Here is a 13,925-nt window from a genome sequence, read left to right on the forward strand (position 1 = left end):
TCTTCCAAAGGTATACCTCAATGTATCTTCTTGTCTTTCATGCCTTCGAGAAAGCGATCTTTGTCTGCAACTCGCCAAATCTATGCCCCTGATACGATCAATTCAGAAGAGTGCTAAAAACACCCAAACATTCATCCAACCTGCAACCGAGCCATTGCCATTCCGGATTGAACATCACTCTCGTACTCTACAAAAGCGATTCCTGGCCTTGAAGGAACCAGACGTACTTCCTTGAATCCAGGAAACTGTTTGGCACATTCAGCCGTCAATGACTGCGAGCAGCAGAACAAATCTTGAGTACCGGTGAAAAGACCGCTGCAACATCGTCGCTCGTGATATCCAACGGAAGATTCTCCAAGAAGAGGATAGGATGAGGAAAGAGTGGGCCAGTGTGCACGGGTGCTGGAGGTGCAGACTTCTGATTCTGTCCTGAGGGCGCCTGCCAACCTCCATGGGCATTTCCTTTCCTGATCAAGACGTGAGCTGATAACAACGCTATTAGACATGGATTACGATTTGTCCCCTCCATCCTCATCATCCTCGTCCATCTGCTCCGCATCTTCTTCCATTTCACCTTCACCACTTTCTGCCGCCTTCGCCTTCTTCTGCAGCGCCCAGAAGTCATAAGGTGCAGACCCAAGGCAGAGGAAGGAGTACCACTTTCTTTCCTGTTGGAGGCAACGCTTTTGTTTTCTTGGCCCTGGGCTGCAGGAGAACAATTCATTCGTAGTGCTTGTCGACATCGCCTCTCCGCACCTCAAAGGTTCCCTCCAACTTCGCAATCACATCACTCTTAGATCGAGCATATTTTATCTTCATCTCTTTCCCTCCTCCCACCGAAGTGAGAGAAAGAGTGTGTCCCTGCAAGTTATTTCAGCAATGTCCTCGTGCTCTTCAGAGGGAAAGTGCCTGCAGTCCATTCATGGCCTTCGTTGCCGACGCGACGTCCTTGAACACAACGAATGCTTGTCCCTTGTTATAGAAGTTGCTAACGGCAACGTAAGATGGAAAGACTGCCAAGCATTTTGATCCATTACCTCATCGCCACAATATCTAGTATCTCTCCATAAGGGCGAAAGATGGCTTTCAACTTCGCCTTCAATTCCTCAAGCCTTCATACCAAGTCAGCACTGTTGTCATGCGCTCGAAGAGCTTCAAGACCTAAATTTCTTGCTGTATTTCTCATTGATATTTCTAATGTAGAGTGTTTGATTGGGTGGAAGTTCCTCCTCCTGTTTTCAGTATTAGATTCAGAACTTTGGGTTGCGGATTTAGCTCCCCTTCCTCTACCACCCTCCCACAACTCCTTTCAAACGTCAAGCACATGTCCTCACATCATCTCATCTCCCTCCTCCGTACACGGAGGATCCTTCACAACATTGCAGCACATCACTCACACAAACAACGAACACGCGACACTGCCACCAAGAACTTTCTCTCCTTGCTTTCCACAAGTACACCATGAGTCTTTCCATCGCTAATCTCGCCATTCCAACCTGTGGAGGAGGAGGAGGCGCCTCTTCTTCCATTGCCGTCATGGTCGCTCGCGCCGCCGCCGCTTTCGCACTACCCCCACCCTTCAGTCCTGCCACTACCGCCTTGTTGACCCCACCCCCTTGAACTACCATGGGGAACAGCCATACATCCCGTAGGGTGGTCTTCATGGACAACCCCTACCCCGTCTGCCTAAATTTCTTCACCCCTCGTTGAAGTCATCAAAGTACCCCTGCATTGACCCGGATTCCATATTTCTGGTCTTCCATCTTACTTGGTACACTTTTTCACCACCCCTTGGTTCTCATTTAGCACTCTTGAAGGGGGTAGGACAGTCATTTGGAGTACAAGGAGTGGGTGCTAGGATGGGAAACAATGGGTCCTAGAAAGTGTAGGGTGGTGGTTTCCCGCGCGAAAGTTTGTGGCATCGCAATGCTCAAATACTGCGAAGTTTGCACGAGCAAGACAGCAGAAGGAGACGGCTACTTCTCCACATGCGGACACATTTTCTGTCAAAAGGTTATTTACATGTTTATCTTTCTTTTTTGTGTTGTTGTCTTCTCTTGTTTTCTTTCAAGGCAACAAGGCGGGGATACCCACTTGAAACTGCATCTTTATCATACCGCGCAATTATTGACATCTTGCTGCTCAGTGCCACAAAGATGCTGGAACTTGTCCCCAGTGTGGAGTCCAGGAAGGATTTCAAGTAGTACCCTTCCAAAGGATTCCGCAACACCTAGCATTCATGTTTCTTGAAGACTTGGGCCTATCGAATCTGAAGCAGGCTGTGCAGGTTGACTTGCGTAGAGTTTCTTTCAATGAAAATGATTTCGAGGGTGCTTAGTTCCAGATCGCTCACTATCAAAGAGTTGCTTCCAGAGCTAGGGAGGAAAGAGACGCTGCGGTTCAATTTGCAGAAAGCTGTAAACGTTCCTTCACAACAAATCAAAGGTTCTTGTTCTCGACTGCACTTCAGTAATTTACGGAGTCCTTCAGTTGTCAGCCTCACTCAGAAATCTCATCGAAGATGTACTTGAGATCTACTAATGTAGAGTGACCTGACAATTCATAGGCCTTTGGTTCCACATTCCGGTCTCTCTGCACAACCACCTAAGCTGCTTTTGCGTTCCAATGAATGTGTGGGAAGGAGCCAAGCATCTTTGAGTAATTTGATATCATTCGTTGTCATTACTGATTCAAAGCCAGGTACTTCTCAAAGCGCTTTGAATAATGACATCTCCGTACGGGCTTTGCAGGCTGACTTTCAATGTGCCGTTACCCCAAAATCATTACCTCGCGACCAGACCGCGATATCAAGAGATCAGCAAAACAGCAGATTGAATTCAAGACCTCCTTCTCCCATCGCATCACGCCCAGTTTCTAAACAAGCATCTCCTTCCTTTTCCACGGTCAAAAATTCCAAACCATCGCCGAATTCAATGAGCAGATATCAAACACCAGCCCTAGCAACCCCAAAGTTCAATGATAGTGAAGCACTAAACCGTTCTGTATCTGTTGCACAGCGATTTGGCCTGGGAAATAAGACATTGGTGAATTGTTCACAATTTTGCTCTTCAAGACTTACACTAAGTATACTACGTTGCAGGTTTCCTTCCCACCAAAACAAAGTGCAATACAGACTCCTGGGAATCAGCGGTTACAAGTCACGCCTTCGACACAATCGCTGCCAAGGCCTTCGTTCACTCCCCGTAGTGCACTCATTTCACCCAACACAACATTGATAGCAAATAGAGGACTCTTGCAGCCTTCAGGACTTGGAAAATCAGGCTTGGCGCAGAACTGCTCTTCGAATTCACAAACGGCTCTCTTTGCGAATAAGAAACCTCGATTATTGCCTTGAAAAACGGTATGAAAACTCTGCTGTGATAAAAATTGCATGAAACAAAAATCAATCGGATGTTCATTACATCGTTAAAGAATGCGTTGTCAGTCCAGACTTCTACATCTGATATTTGGAGAAGTTGTTAAGAGTTTCCTTCTTGATGAAGAAGCCTCGATCAACAACTGGGATTTACAACAAGTGCGAGACCTTGAGGATTGCTATTCACAATTCTCTCTCGATCCTGTGCTGGAATTGAGAAACAGCCAGCGCTCTGCTTGCTTCATCCCCCGCCCTAGAAAGCAGCCACGCCACGAAAGCCAACAATACGGCCAAAGGCTGTGGGGTTACCTGAGGAGTGGATGGGTATGTCTTCTAGGGCGAGGGAACCAACGTCAATGGCCGATTTGTTGGTGGACCCCTCCTCTGTTCTGTTGCTGACCACCCCATGCTATCCCCCGAGGCAGATCTGATTCCGAATTTCCGTTCCACATTGGTTGAGGTCTTTCTCCGCTCCCTTGCCTCGTATCACCATCTTCATATTCACCCTTCCCCCCAGCAGCAAACAGAGCCTCTTTCGGCATCTCGTCAGCAAGGGCGTTCCTCGCTACAAGTTCCGCCAGCTTGAGAGCGACATGAGGCTGTACGTCATGGGCATCAAACAGGCATTCCCCATAGTAATTTGGTGCTGTTGTGTTGTCCTTGGGTCCCTTGCGGAAGATTCTGATCTCAGGGGAGTGAGGAGGTGGAGGCAGCTTGATATCATCATAACAGAGGCCATGCATCTCGTCTGCCTCACAGTCTACGATGGCAGCCTTGGCCAGCCCAGCGACACCAGCACCAAGTCTGAGCAAGTTGGTGATGGCAGTGCGACAGGGCCCACAGAACACCCCGTCTGTGAAGACAACAAACCAGAGGTCCAGCGATCCCAGGACGTTATCCCTGAAGTCCGAAGAAGTCTTGAACGTTGGCACGTCAGTCTGCGAGTAGAGCCACTTCCACTCCTTGGCCACCTGCAGCGCAGAACAAGTCACAAGAAGGTACTGGAGGTGCGAGCATGCGCACCGCACGAGCCCACGAGATGATGCTGTCAGGGTCCTTAGACTGCGATTGCGAGTATATCTGTTGAGTTCCTCTCTCAGCAGATCCGATCAACATGAGGGAGGGATAGGATCCAATGCTGAACCATTCGCCACAGATCCCTTTCTCATTCACACAATTGACAGCTCCCACCTGTCCTCAAATGCGTCAGTCTGGATCCTGCGTATGCCCATGACCAAGTCACCTCGATATCATCGTTCTCCAAGGCCTTGGCAACGTTCTTGTAGGTGCTCACGAAATGACCGCAGGCTGTACACCAAGGAGCATAGAACTCAACGAGCCAGATGGCATCTCCGATGACTCGTCTACAGAAAGAGCGCATTAAAGATGACTTTCCTGCTGCTTCTTTGCTCACCTGGGCCAGAGACTTTCGGTCAATTTCGAGATGAGGGTTTCTCCGTTGTAGAAGTCATTTGACGAGCCCTTCTTTCCGTACATCTCCCATTCCCAGAAGGTGTTGAACTGAGCCTTCTCAAAAGCATTCATGAGATCGCGGGCATGCTGTCAGGAGGCACTTCACCTGGTCTTGTCCCCCGAGATCGTCGAAGGCAGCCCTCTTGTCAGGATCCCCGAGAATTTCATAGGCCGCGACCTTCACAGGGACAAGATAAGGCGAGCGTCTCTAGGCAGATCATCCAGCAGCAAGGCTTCATCACCACATCCATGAAAGCTTTCTGAGCTGCCTCCTTGAGCCTCCCGTCGGAAATCTTGTCCGGATGGAACTGAAGGCTCAACCTGTCGGTTCTCTCAGCGAATTTCATCGGCAAACACGAGGGAACCTTCGGTACGCCTTGCGAATATCCGTCATTTGGGAGTCCTTCGGAAGCTTGAGGACTCCGTATGGATCTTTTTGTCCATCTCCAAAGTTTGCAGCTCGACGTTTGATCTCCTCCTCGTCTACAGCTTCTTTCTTGTCTACCGGCAGCACATGTGAGCAGAGTAACCGTAAACCCTTTGACCTCACCCTCATCGACATTCTGTCCCCTCAGTCTCTCTAGCTCCGACTGCTGTCGCTCAGCCAGACGTTGCTCAGCTCTGCAACGCTTCATGACGACTTGCCAAGTGGGGGGAGGCTGGCAGACCTGTGCTTGGCCTCCTGCAAGTTTTCTTTCTCCAGTCGGGAGGCCGCCTGCCTCTCCTCCATGGCGAGTAATTCTTCTCTCCGCCGCGCTTCGCGTTTCTTCGAGATCTGCCAGTTGAACGTCTCAGTGAGGACCCTTGTTACTTCATCTTCTCTACCTCGTCGCGGTGGGGGCAGCTCTTGACAACTCCAGCATTTCCTATGTGATCGTTCTCACCAGCACACATCCAAGCCTTGTCTTCCACGCATCTTCAGATCGCCAAGTGTCAATAGAGTAGGCGACCGCTGCAGAGCATGCACAAAACCTCCTTGATCCGATGCACCATGCGCAATTCGAAGCAAGGCAAGAATCGCATCCACGATGAGCTCCACATGGCAAGTTGGGATCGGCTTGGATGGTCTGAAATAATTTGAAGGAGACATTAGCTGATTGCAGTCAAGATTTCTTTCTTTCTCTCTTCTCAGTCATTCTCCTCACAAAGGCCAATCCCCGATCCTCCCTCTTTTTCACCTGAGCTGCTCCATTCCTACACTGAGCGACAGCTCCATTTCCCGGCCAAGCCCAAGATCTGCCGATAAATTTCACCAAGAGGAGATATCTCTACTCCTCCTCCAACCCTCACTTCAGGCGATATGCTTCCTGTACATCCTTGCACGTTTGGCAGCACGGTATCTCTGCACTCTCTGCTCCGTAGCAGCTACCGCAAGCCAGAAGGTCTGATCTTCCTTGAGAGTCTTCACACGTCTCTCCTCTGCTCTTGTCGCATGTCTCAGAGGATGCCGATACCCCTAGCGCCCCCGCCATCAGAGCTACTCGGATCAGCCATGCAAACTTCCCCAGCATGTTGGGGTTACCAGGGAACAGGAGGGGTCTGATTTACCAATATCCGCCGGGTGGTGGTGTTCAGGTGGTTCTTGAGTGTGACCGGCGGGTGCCGGCATCGGGCCCGGGGGCCCGGCTGACTCTTTTGGTACTCGATTGAAGGGGCGGGCCCGGTGATCGGGGCCTGCCGCCGCCCGCGGATTGAAGTAAGAAATAGAGAGGGGGTACTGCTGTGATTCTATTGCGAGGGTGGGGTGATTTTCACCCGTAGTAAATCAAATCAAATGGGGGGTGATAAAGATGTCATGTGGTAGAATAGGGGGTAGGGTAATCACCCCCCTTTCGTCACTTCCTAAGAGGTCTCAAGCAAAGGACCCAAACGAGATGTACCCTCCAATTACCTACCACTACCCCCTAAATGTCTCATCTTTCTCAGAAAAGGACAATTGTGATTGGGTATAGCAATATTTACTCTTGAAGTATCGAGCAAAAGTACATGATGGACAGCCCAAGAAAGAATGTCGAACCCCCTACCTTCTAAAATTACAACCCTACCCCAGCAAAATCGTTCAGATGGCTCCTTTACCCCCACCCCCGCCCCACGTGATCTTCGCTTATTACTACCCTCGACGATCATGTCCTTCCCTGTCGATTACCACCCCTACCCACTATAAATCAGCCTACCCCCTCTTTGGGCTGTTGATGACGTCTACGCCTCCTTTCCCTCCCTTATCGTATGACCCCACCAACTCATTACCCCCAATCAATTGTCTTAGACCCCCCTGAATCGGGTTCCTCTCCCCTTGCCAACAAAACGTTGGGGTCATAATCGACTGCTTCATCTCTTCTGCTGTTCGTACAGCAAATGACCCCGACCGGTATCTGACTACCCCACCCTTCTACCTATGACCCGTTCAGTCGTAAGGTAAATTGAACACGTTGGTATACCACCCCTCTACCAATCATTGATTACCACCCCCACCCATCGTTTTAAAATACCCCCACCCTACCTGGTTTCAACCATCGCAATGCTCTCCTCCCTCAGAGCCACCGCTTCCCGCTCCCTCACTGTAAGACGCCCTGCATCCTCCTCCTCCTCCTCGACCAGCACCACCATCACCACCACCACCTGCTTTGTTCCTTAAGTGTTCGCCCTCCTTTTGCTTCTCCTCTTCCTCCTTCGAAATCTCGCATGGCGATCCTCTGTTAGATGTTTACTTTGTTCACAGCGCAGCCTTGCTTCCCAGCAGCAGCGAGGATTCAAGTGCAGGTTAGACCTTAGTCTTCAGATCCCCCAGATTCTGATCCCATGACCCAGCGTCCTCGGAGCTGCCGGTGGCATTGGACAGCCCCTCTCCCTCCTCCTCAAGCTCAACCCCCGCGTTACCGAGCTCACCTGCTACGATGTTGCTCCTGTCACTCCTGGTTGGCTAGTATCGTGCTCTTACTCGCACAAACGACTGACGATGGCATGAAGGTGTTGCGGCCGATCTTTCCCACTGCTCCTCCAACTCCAAGTGCACTGGATACTCCGGAGAGGACCTCAAGAAGGCCCTCGATGGCTGCCAGGCATGCGTAAGCGGCGGCGCGCTCCTTCCTTGACTTGGTCTTCAGGTTGTTGTCATCCCTGCCGGTGTTCCCCGCAAGCCCGGCATGACTCGTGATGATCTCTTCAACACCAACGGTGCCTCCTCCACCAAGCGCCATATAATAGCTGCTGGTGCTGACTTCTCCACCAGCAAGCATCGTCAAGAACTTGGTTGCTGCTTGCGCCGAGGCCTGCCCCAAGGCCTGCCTCTTGATCATCTCCAACCCTGTCAACTCCACTGTTCCCATCGCTTCCGAGGTCCGTGGGAGGATGATGAGGAGGTAGGGAGGAGAACCAAGAGCTCACTGTATGTTGCAGGTGTTGAAGAGCAAGGGCGTCTACGATCCCAAGAAGCTCTTTGGTGTCACCACCCTTGACGTTGTCCGTGCTCGCACCTTCATCGCTCAGGCCAAGGGCCTCGACGTCAACAAGGTGATGCCTCTTCCTTCCACTACCCTCTTGGCTGTTCAACTCCATGTGCTCGTTAACTCTCCTCTCTCCATCTCCCCTCGATCTTTCCCCTCTCCTCTCCTCTCCTCTGCTTCTCACCTACTTCAGGTCACCATCCCGGTCATTGGAGGACACGCTGGTACCACCATCGTTCCCCTCATCTCGCGTGCCGAGCCCAAGGTGACCAGACCACCTGCGTTCTTGTCCCCTCTTGACGCTGTTGAAGGTTTCCTTCCCCGACGCTGAGCGTGATGCTTTGACCAACCGCATCATGTTCGGAGGAGACGAAGTTCTCAAGGTAAGGGGCGTTTTCCCCTCCCCCTTCTCTTCCTCACGGGCCTCCCCCCTCCTCACCCTCAGGGCCTCCTCCTGCTCTCCCTCAGGGCTTCCCCCTCTTCCTCCGGCCCCCCCCCCCCCCCCACCCCCCCCTTTCCTCTTGTTCCATTTTTTTGCTGTGTTTCCTTTTTTCATTGTTGGAGCGATTCTTCGAATCCGATCTCAATTCTTCGCTTGAGCGGCCGAGGGCTCACATGGTGGCAGGCCAAGGCTGGAGGAGGATCCGCCACCCTCTCCATGGCCTTCGCTGGAGCTGAGTTCGCCGACAAGTGCGTCTCGTGCTCTTGTGCGATCGTTGGCGTGACGTTGGGTCAGGGTCATGGCTGCCCTCGATGGCAAGACCGGCATCACTGAGTGCACCTTCGTCGAGTCCACCGTTACCTCTAGTGAGTTTCCCGACCCCTCGCGTTCTAAGGAGGTGACCTTGATGGCAGGCAAGTTCTTCTCCTCCCCTGTCACCCTCGGCAAGAACGGAGTTGAGCAGATCCACGGGTGAGGACGGAGAGGGAGGAGGGTGAGAGGGCGAGGTGAGAGGCTGCTGCAGATACGGAGAGGTCAACGCCTACGAGCAGAAGCTCATCAACGACATGTTGCCCGACCTCACCGCTCAGGTTCCTCCAGCTCCTCGTGTGCCGCCGGATCTCTTGACATGCGCTTCCAGGTCGAGAAGGGCATCAAGTGGGCGCAGGAGAACAAGTAAATTCAAGCCTGAACATCACGAGGGGAGAGCAGAGCTTCGAGTTTCTCGTTGGTTTCATTAAAATCTCGAGTTTTTCGTCTTTCCTCGTACCTCCCTCCCTTCCCCAGCCCTTTGACTTCCCTTTGACTTCCACTCTACCTTGACTTCCTGAACAAGAAGAATGCTCCTGACGGGCTCCTGCACACTCGGAGGTCTGCGCTATCGTGCTTCAGACAAATAATTTTCAACATGAAGACAAAAAGTAGGAGGGGTAGGGGAGGGGCATCCAGAGGTGAAATGAGGATGAGGGCGAAGGACGATCAGGGTCGGGAGCTGAGGATGGAGACGAGGCGAGAGGGTCTTCCCACCTTCAGAGAGGTACGTGATGGCAAGAACAGCTTTGCTGTCAGGCTGCCAGTCAGCGATCCACGTCTAGGATGCTCCTCCTTGTACCTGAAGAAAACGCCCGAGCCCACGATCTGCGACTGCGCCTTGAGGACGGAGGCCAAGTTGACGTTCTCGTAGCTTTGCTCGAACACCTGCGCGAATGTGAATGTGAAGAGGAGGAGGAGAGGAAGGAGAAGGAGAGGGAGGAGGAAAGAAGAGGTAAGGACAGAGTGGAGAAGGAGGACACGTTGCATGCAAAAGAGGAAGGAGCTTGCGCCACCTGCTGGTTCACCACCGTGATGTTTCCTTGTAGCACACTCGTCACTGGTGCTCCTGTGACGGGCATGAGCAGAACCTGCGCCATCGTCATCCACACCTCCTCCTCATTCTCCTTGTCATCATCATCACCATCATCGTTATTGTCATCGTAATCATCATCACCACCACCATCATCACCACCATCATCATCATCTCATCCAAGTGTCTGTTTAACCTCCTCCGTCTCAGCAACGCCGGTGCTGCTCAAAGTCTGGGTGATGCTCTTGAATTTCATGAAGGGAAAGTTCCCGAAGCCCGTCAGCCCTCTGTTCTTCACCATGGCGGGAGAGTTGGTAAACGCCAGCTCCCATCTCCCCCACAGCTTCGCGCTCCTCGTCGGGCTTTCCACAGCGTTAAACTCCTCAAGCTCGCTCAGCATGCTGTCCATCCGCTCGACATCTTGCTTTGATGCATCGAAACCGATACCAGCTTGACCCACCAAGTCTTGAATGTCAGCGATCAGCTGCTTCTCCTTCCTCTTGCTCGACACTTCCACCTCTCCATCCCTTTTCTTCTTCGCCTCCAAACTCAACGTGGATCGCTGGCGGATCAGCTTTTCCAGTGCTGTCCGGGTTTGGCACGTTGAAATCTGTTCTCCTCGTTGAGAGCTCCGCATATTGCCATAGTTGGGAAGTACTGAGAAGGTGGAGACGCTTCCTGCTCCAAAAAAGGTTCTAGTCAGAGGCATTCTTGCAGTACTCCCCGTCTTTCCCTTCTTTCCTCACAGCTTCTTCCATCTCATCATCTTGCTCCCTCTCCGACCTCCTATCGTCTCTTCTAGCTCTCTTTCTCTCTTTCCCTCCTCGTCCTCTCTTACCTTGCATCGCCATCACCAGCGCCATCACCAACATTCCCTCCGCCATTGAGCGCATTTTGGCCTGATGGGTTTATAACCCTCACCCACTACCCCCTGTTTGCTATGAAAAAGTACCCCCACGCCTTTTACAAGTTTCTCCAGTCGACAATGCATTTGTGAATGTAGGATCTATGTTCAGCTCGTCGAAGATGCCCAGCAGAACAGTTTGAGTGACATGACAACGAAGCTGGTGAGGTTGAGATCAACACCTTCAGCATTGCGAGGTGAGAAAGATCACAGCTCTTAACTTTGCTTGAATGTTTTACTTTAATACAACAACGTGATCTTCGAACTACAATGCGCCTACGGCAGGTACATGGCAGGACAAACAGCTTCCTGCGCCCTTCATCCTCTACATGCACGTGGCTAGACGGATCGCATCCTCAGAAAACCTGTAAAGAATCGAATCCCCATGTCTCCTCCTCAGCTCCTTCACTTCCCGAGCTTGGCAACAGCCGAGTCCATGAAGGCGAAGATGTTCCCGTTGATGAAGTCGTTGTCGACGATCGTGACCAGCATGTACTGGTCGTAGATGTCCTGGACGACCTTGGCGGAGCTCGAGCCCTCCTCATACAGCTTCTTCCACTGCGAGAGCCACAGTCCGAACGCCTCGTCCTTCCACACCAGGAACGACTCCTCGTCAACGACGGTGGGCTGAACGATCTCGCGATCGGGGAAGACACCCCAGGTGACTGCGTTGACCTTGTTCTTGGCCGAAGTCTCGTACTGTCCCTTGGTGTTGACAGCGCTGTACTGGATGGACTTGTGCTCGGGGAGAGCGGCCTTGATGGCAGCAAGGTGAGCAGGAGAGCAGAACATCTCGATGTAAGCCTTCTGGTAGACGACTCCTCCAGGTCCTCCCCATCCGTGGACCTCGTCTGTGGAGGAGGCGGCGTTGACGCGTGGCTGGCTGTTGATGGTGAGGAAGCCGGAGTCGCAGAGCTTGGCGAGCGACTCCTTGAGGGCATTGGTCTCCACGTCGAGGGCAGTGCACCACGGCAGCCTGTTGATCTCTCCCTTGAGGAACTTGGCGAAGAGGGCGTTGACGTCGGCAACGCCGGAGAGCTGGGAGCCGTAGGCTGCCTTGCGGTCAGCCTCGTCGACAGTGTGGACCTGGGTCAGGTGGTAGTCGGTCAGCTCCCCGAACGCAGGAGAGCGGCTGTCTCCCCAGCGTCCGTTGGGGTACTCGTCCCAGTGCATAGTCCTGGAGTTGTAGGAACGGGGGCGGTTGGCCCAGAAGATGGGGCGGACATCCTCGGTCTTCTGTCCGATCCTGGGCCTCCATGGGAGGGCACGGCGGCTGGTGGTGTTCTTCAACAAGTTCAAGTTGTTCAGGATGGCGACAGTCGACTTCTCAAGATTGAGCGTGTACATGTGGAGGCCGGGGATGCCATTGTCCAAGAGGCGGCGGCACATGTCGGTCACCAGCTGCACGCCATACTCCTTGACCGCGTCCTCGTTGTCCTTGATCGCCTCGAGGCCATCGCGGATCGCCTTGGGCACCTTGGTCTTGCAGAAGCCGGTCATGCGGTTGAAGCCAGCATAGGCGTTGATGGGCATGATGCCGGGGACAATGGGGACGTTGATACCGATCTCGCGGCAGTCCTTGACCCACTTGAGGAAGACGTCCACGTCGTAGAAGAGCTGGGTGATGATCATGTCGGCGCCAGCATCCACCTTGTCCTTGAGGTACTGCAAATCTCTGCGGTAGTCCTCCTCCGAGATCTCAGGCGTGTCCTTGAACCAGTCGATGTGCCCCTCGGGGTAGCCAGCAACGGAGATACCGAAGTAGTCGCCGTGGAGCTGCCTCACGTATCGGACGAGGTCAACTGCGTTGGCAAAGCCTCCCTCTGTCGCTTCCCACTTCTCCTGTCCCGCGGGGGGATCTCCACGGAGGCAGAGGATGTTCTGGATGCCAGCCTCGCGCGCCTGCTGGAGGGCTTGGGTCACAGTCTCCTTAGTGACGTTGGTGCAGGTCAAGTGCATCTGGGTCTCGAGGTTGAACTGCCTCTGGAAGTTGGAGCTAGATCACGAGTCAGCAACGGGCAAGAGCTGTTGACAAGGCAGTCACCTGAGCTCGAGGGTGAGGTCGCTGGTGGACCCTCCAGCACCCCAGGTGATGTCCACGAAGAGGGGCTCCAACTTGCCAAGACGCTCAACTCTCTCATAGAGATTGGAGACACCTGAAAGAGCAGGATGTCAGTCAAGGCGCTGGATACAGAGATGCAGAGACAGACAATAAGTGAGGAGTTGTACGAGGAGCGGGGAACAGTTTGATATCGTGACGGGCACGCAGTGAAAGCGGAAGTTCGACAGAGCATGGGAAAGGATGCAAGGGAGAGGGGAGGAGGGTGCGAGAGAAGCTGGTGGAGAAGAGAAGAAACCTGAGGGCGTCTTGGGAGGGAAGAACTCGAAGGAGTAGAACGGCGCGCCATTGCGCTCCTTGAGACGGTCGACGATCTTCATGGCCTCGTGTGTTGGCCGGCTCACCACCCTACCTTGATTATATAGTGGAGGTAGGCTATACAGGGGTTGGTAGTGTTGGGGCATAAGCCGAAGGGTAGGGTCACATCCCCCACCTCAGATATTCCACTAAAATGTACCCCTTTACTTCAGATTCCTGACCACCCCCACCTGCTCCCTTCGGGACTCTTGCAAGCCTTGGAAGGGTACATGGTAGGTGGTACATCCAAAAGGTGGGAGTGAGATAGGGTAATTGGGGGGTAGTTGTTTCAGGACAGGGGTAGAGGAACAACTCAGGGGGTGGGGGGTGATGAAAACCTTGACTTTTACCAGTATTGGATGGTAACATTGGGGGTAAACAGTGAATGAAAGGGGGTGAGAAATGTTCCTAGATATTTGAACGGGTGGGGTAGTAAGCGAAACTTGGTCCTTGGAATAGGAGGTGGGGTGATGCTTTTTGGAGCCGGCAGGGAGTTGTGATGTGGCGAAGATGTGGAGGAGATTTTCAA

The 13,925-nt window shown here is 52.8% G+C and overlaps 5 protein-coding genes across 5 annotated transcripts; 1 reads left to right on the plus strand and 4 right to left on the minus strand.

The window, feature by feature from the left end:
* Positions 1–131: 131 nt before the first annotated feature.
* On the minus strand, positions 132–1,235 carry GUITHDRAFT_75811 (hypothetical protein; the record flags this gene model as incomplete). Its single annotated transcript, XM_005827131.1, has 7 exons — positions 132–245; positions 302–467; positions 514–551; positions 742–861; positions 946–988; positions 1,038–1,112; positions 1,162–1,235. Coding segments are annotated over 7 exons (630 nt in total), but the record flags the coding sequence as incomplete, so codon positions are not given.
* Positions 1,236–3,454: 2,219 nt separating this feature from the next.
* On the minus strand, positions 3,455–5,842 carry GUITHDRAFT_113690 (hypothetical protein; the record flags this gene model as incomplete). The annotated part of the gene is made up of 13 exons (XM_005827132.1): positions 3,455–3,519; positions 3,564–3,629; positions 3,867–4,347; positions 4,400–4,567; positions 4,620–4,740; positions 4,791–4,903; positions 4,956–5,027; positions 5,092–5,170; positions 5,224–5,350; positions 5,400–5,470; positions 5,518–5,624; positions 5,675–5,754; positions 5,800–5,842. 13 exons carry the CDS (start codon positions 5,840–5,842, stop codon positions 3,455–3,457), a joined length of 1,593 nt encoding a protein of 530 aa, XP_005827189.1.
* A 1,515-nt stretch (positions 5,843–7,357) lies between these two features.
* On the plus strand, positions 7,358–9,488 carry GUITHDRAFT_154188 (hypothetical protein). Its single transcript, XM_005827133.1, has 14 exons — positions 7,358–7,409; positions 7,569–7,609; positions 7,658–7,764; positions 7,817–7,908; positions 7,954–8,023; positions 8,079–8,185; positions 8,246–8,359; positions 8,486–8,557; positions 8,604–8,673; positions 8,916–8,982; positions 9,029–9,099; positions 9,148–9,205; positions 9,258–9,324; positions 9,375–9,488. The coding sequence occupies exons 1-14, from the start codon at positions 7,368–7,370 to the stop codon at positions 9,411–9,413; spliced, it is 1,017 nt and encodes a 338-aa protein (XP_005827190.1). The 5' UTR covers positions 7,358–7,367; the 3' UTR covers positions 9,414–9,488.
* A 224-nt stretch (positions 9,489–9,712) lies between these two features.
* GUITHDRAFT_142934 (hypothetical protein) lies at positions 9,713–10,969 on the minus strand (the record flags this gene model as incomplete). The annotated part of the gene is made up of 5 exons (XM_005827134.1): positions 9,713–9,803; positions 9,846–9,931; positions 10,060–10,134; positions 10,273–10,754; positions 10,915–10,969. The coding sequence occupies 5 exons, from the start codon at positions 10,967–10,969 to the stop codon at positions 9,713–9,715; spliced, it is 789 nt and encodes a 262-aa protein (XP_005827191.1).
* Positions 10,970–11,204: 235 nt separating this feature from the next.
* GUITHDRAFT_96413 (hypothetical protein) lies at positions 11,205–13,422 on the minus strand (the record flags this gene model as incomplete). Its single annotated transcript, XM_005827135.1, has 3 exons — positions 11,205–12,976; positions 13,025–13,136; positions 13,338–13,422. 3 exons carry the CDS (start codon positions 13,417–13,419, stop codon positions 11,386–11,388), a joined length of 1,785 nt encoding a protein of 594 aa, XP_005827192.1. The 3' UTR covers positions 11,205–11,385.
* Between the last annotated feature and the right edge of the window lie 503 nt (positions 13,423–13,925).

This window comes from Guillardia theta (genome assembly GCF_000315625.1).
Source record: "Guillardia theta CCMP2712 unplaced genomic scaffold GUITHscaffold_69, whole genome shotgun sequence".
Taxonomy (NCBI): domain Eukaryota; class Cryptophyceae; order Pyrenomonadales; family Geminigeraceae; genus Guillardia; species Guillardia theta.

Coding starts and splice junctions, on each gene's coding strand:
- GUITHDRAFT_154188 (XM_005827133.1), top strand. CDS start 7,368: ATGCTCTCCTCCCTCAGAGCCACCGCTTCCCGCTCCCTCACT. Junction 7,765..7,816: donor TGTTGCTCCTGTCACTCCTG/GTTGGCTAGTAT, acceptor GATGGCATGAAG/GTGTTGCGGCCGATCTTTCC. Junction 8,360..8,485: donor AGGGCCTCGACGTCAACAAG/GTGATGCCTCTT, acceptor CACCTACTTCAG/GTCACCATCCCGGTCATTGG.